The sequence below is a fragment of the Cynoglossus semilaevis genome, chromosome 10 (genome assembly GCF_000523025.1).
Source record: "Cynoglossus semilaevis isolate Cse_v1.0 chromosome 10, Cse_v1.0, whole genome shotgun sequence".
NCBI classification, from domain to species: domain Eukaryota; kingdom Metazoa; phylum Chordata; class Actinopteri; order Pleuronectiformes; family Cynoglossidae; genus Cynoglossus; species Cynoglossus semilaevis.
The window spans coordinates 11,220,285-11,224,079 of record NC_024316.1 but is presented as its reverse complement, the minus strand read 5'-3'; the positions used below and the strand labels follow the sequence as shown (position 1 = coordinate 11,224,079).

The window sequence follows — 3,795 nt, the reverse complement described above, 5'->3', positions numbered from 1 at the left end:
GAACATCTGGGTGCACAGCTCTCAGGTGTCTGTGAAGATTGTTTGTTCCTTGAAACCACAGCTTTATTTTACAGTGTCTGCATTCTGCCCTATTGTTGTTAAGGTTATCAAAGTGAAACCAAATTTGGCTTCTTTTTTTACTGTCAATCCCACTCATCTTTGTTTTCGAGCACTGTACCGCTTCTCTCTCTCTCTCAGGGATGTTTCGGTGAGATTGAGCCGTTTCAACGAGTCGGATCTTTGAAATAAACGATTGGATTCGGATCGGTTTCTTGTTCAGTCGCACGAGCTGTTATATGGTAATCACCGAACAACAGGCGGAGCATAGCAGAGTGACTGAATATCACATGCCTGGGTGCAACCAATCACGACAGGATTTACAAGGACCGTACCAGCCGACGAGGGGTGCGCGGTGCGTTTAGAGACTTTTACAGAAGCAGAGAAACGAGAGGAAGACGGAGGAATGACAGTAGAATATAAACAAAACTAGGCTGTATTTCAATATTAAAAAACAAACAAACAAACAAACAAAAAACAGAATGCAGAATTGGACAGGATAAACTGTAATATCAAGCAACCACTCGGAAGAAAAGCAGATCAGACACTTGGTTCTTCCCACTATCATGGCTTAACGGCACACTTAGTAGTGAGAAACATATTGCCACATGCTGTGGTATGAGCTATATTATCTGCATGTCAAAAACAATGGCTTGTGTGTATTAAAAGTGTAAATAATAAAATGTATTTCATTTCCTGGTGTTCACATTTGTTAACTAATATATATTAGGTGCACTATTCGTTGGAGTTAAAACATTCTATAATTACATTAAAAGTAAACAGCTGTTGTACAAAAATAATGCAATAGTGCATTTTCGAAAATTATAGGTGTTCTATTAAATGTGTCTACCTATAGTAATAATAAACGTACAGTATACTTTTCTGATGGGTTTACTCTATCGGCTATACTTGGTGAGCTGAGCCAAATGATGTCATTCAAAAAACATCCGAAATAGCCATCACTTTCATTAAATTCTCACACAATCCTCACCCCTGCGTGCTTGGTAGTATGACCCTTGTCTATTCTCACATAATTGGTTAACACCACACACGTGACATTCAGCAGACGCATTCGTGGAGCACCACTAGCTCCGACTCGAATGGACGATACTGCAAAAGTGGTAGCGTATCCATTCGAAATTTGGTATCGATTCTATACACAGCCAGTACTTCCAAAGCCGTATAAATAAAAAAAAGGACAATATGAATTTTCTTGATCATTGAAAAACACAGATTTCAATATATATATAAGCTAACACAACATATTTAAATTTCTTTTTCAGTGACATTTTATATTATAATAGTATATTAATAAATAACATACATGTCTATGTTGTTGGATTTAATTAGTCTGCCAAATTACAAAAATTACGACCATATCATAAAAAACATTAACCAATGCTGGGGTTTAGTTTCACTTTCAAGTTAGCTACCTGAATGTTGGTGACCATGGTGAAGAACCTCTTCCAGTGATCCCTCAGTCAGTACCGAGGGGCCGGGCCCGCTTTGGTGATCTCGCTCCTTCTTCATTTCCTCCTCTCTCCTTTTGGTTTGCAGCTCCATGTTCACTTCCGTGTGCATTTTAATATGTTTGTATAAATTTGTAGTGTTGCCACAGTATCGAATTCGTTTTTCACAAACACCACAAATTGCAATGTATTTGTCCAGTGCTGTAAAATAGCTCCAAACAGCACTTCTTTTCCTTTCTGCCATGATGCCCAGTCAGCAGAGCCCAGTCTCACGTTAATCTGCAGCACACGCTTTAAGTAAGAGACTATACAATCTAAAATATAAACAGTATCGATAAGTATTGGTATTGATCGATACTTGTATGATGAGATCGATATTTTATTTGCTTCCCCTTTCGTTCTATTCCAGTCTTAATAGCCAGTGCGGTTATTACACAAGCACAGCACCTCTCACTTCCTTTAAGCCCACTTTGTCCCTCCCCCTTCATCCTACTATAACTGTTGTCAGGGTTGCCAGATCAGAAATTAAAAAGTATCGCACTGCACCTTTTAAATGATCGCATTTGACCCGAGTTATTGTATGCACAAATTAATTCACAAGTTAATTTATAAATCAATAAATAAATCCTTCAATAACAATTCGTTTAGAAATGCTATTATATCCACATGGTACCGGTCTAAAAAGGAAAAATCAAACACAAAGACTTGACATTTTAGTATGAAACAAAACTGCTTAATTGTTTTGTTTTACTGAAACAAACGCCCGTCATGTGTAAAGGCATCACTTTGTGGTAACAGAGGGTCGTTCACGTACACCCCAACAGGTCAAGGTAACATATAAAAACGAGAATTATTATAAATCTGGCCTCACTTGTTGTTATTGGTTTGAAGTGCAGTTGCATACGAGATAAAACAAAGTGGAGCACACAAATGTACACATACAACAACACACAGGCGGAATAGAACAAGGAGCGACAAAGTAAAGCGACAAGATATCTCAACTGGTGTCAGGATATATTCTCTAAATTGTCTGAGAGTCGTTTCCACAGTGGAGTAGAGAGAATTTATAGTAATGTTGGAAGATGTCCACTTGGTGGCAGCATGGACTTAGGTATAAATAATTCAGTGAGGTGCAGTTACAGTACCATCCTTCTGCGATGTTCTCAAAGACGGTGCTGCATTTAACCCACTGTAAAACTTACCTCCAGTGTCTGTCCGTCCTTCGATTATATCACAAGCTGTGGTCCGAAATTAGTTCATCTAGGTTTAATTGGTCCATTGACTCTGTGAGAACGGATCTTTGAACGAATCTGTGAGAGCGAATCTGTGAACAAATCTGAGAGAATGAATCTGTGCAGCCCGAGCAGTCTATCACAATTGAAAAATCCTGGCAGAGGACAATTGAATGTAAAACTCAATTTGACAATTAGTGAGACAATTAGTGATTAATTCGCAGAGAGTGATTCGTTCGTAGTGAAAGATTAGTTCACAGTGAAGGATTAGTTCGCAGGACGTCATCACCAGGATACCCACAAAGCAATGGGAAAGCTGAATCTGCAGTGAAAACAGCCAAACGTCCCATGCTATATGTATGTATGTATGTATGTATATATATACATATATACATACATACATATACTTATAGCATGAGACGTATAGCATATATATATTTATATATATATAAAGCTAAAGTTAAGCACAGTTGCACAGATCAACAGATATTTGATTTGGAAAATTTACTGCTTGATGCTGTGAAAGTTATTGAGTAGTTCAGTTAATTAGTTACAATATAATGTTGAATACAGGGTTCAAGCTAAGTAAGAATAAGGAACTACACTTCATTGAAAACAAGAAAAGATGTAACAATAGGAGTATTGTTCCGGTTTGTTGTTGTTGTCCAGGGACGGATTTGGGAGACGCACCGTCATAAGAAATGCAGCGACTGAGAGCTGACAGTGTTTAAGAGTTGAATATAAATAAAAGGCAACGTTGGAAACTATTGAAGATGTTCTTTATTCATTCTGAGGTAGGAGACAACAGAGTGAAACACACTGTAAAAGATTAGTTCACAGCGAAAGATTAGTTCACAGTTAAATATTAGTTCACAGAGAGTGATTTGTTCTTAGTGAAAGATTAGTTCACAGTAAAAGATTAGTTCACAGTAAATGATTAGTTCACAGCGAAAGATTAGTTCACAGTTAAATATTAGTTCACAGAGAGTGATTTGTTCTTAGTGAAAGATTAGTTCACAGTAAAAGATTAGTTCACA

The 3,795-nt window shown here is 37.4% G+C and overlaps 1 protein-coding gene across 3 annotated transcripts in view; it reads right to left on the bottom strand.

Annotated features, from left to right (window-relative positions):
- Positions 1-1,998, bottom strand: part of LOC107989124 (uncharacterized) — a 5,251-nt gene extending 3,253 nt beyond the window's left edge. For 2 of the 3 annotated variants that reach the window (XR_003050854.1, XM_025059308.1), the window contains exon 1: positions 1,491-1,998. Coding sequence is in view for 2 of the 3 variants with exons in the window: in XM_025059308.1 (XP_024915076.1) it covers positions 1,491-1,770 (280 nt within the window). In the remaining variant the exon portion in view is untranslated. The remainder of the gene's footprint in view (positions 1-1,490) is intronic. The other variant, XM_017035619.2, reaches the window with a different exon arrangement.
- Between the last annotated feature and the right edge of the window lie 1,797 nt (positions 1,999-3,795).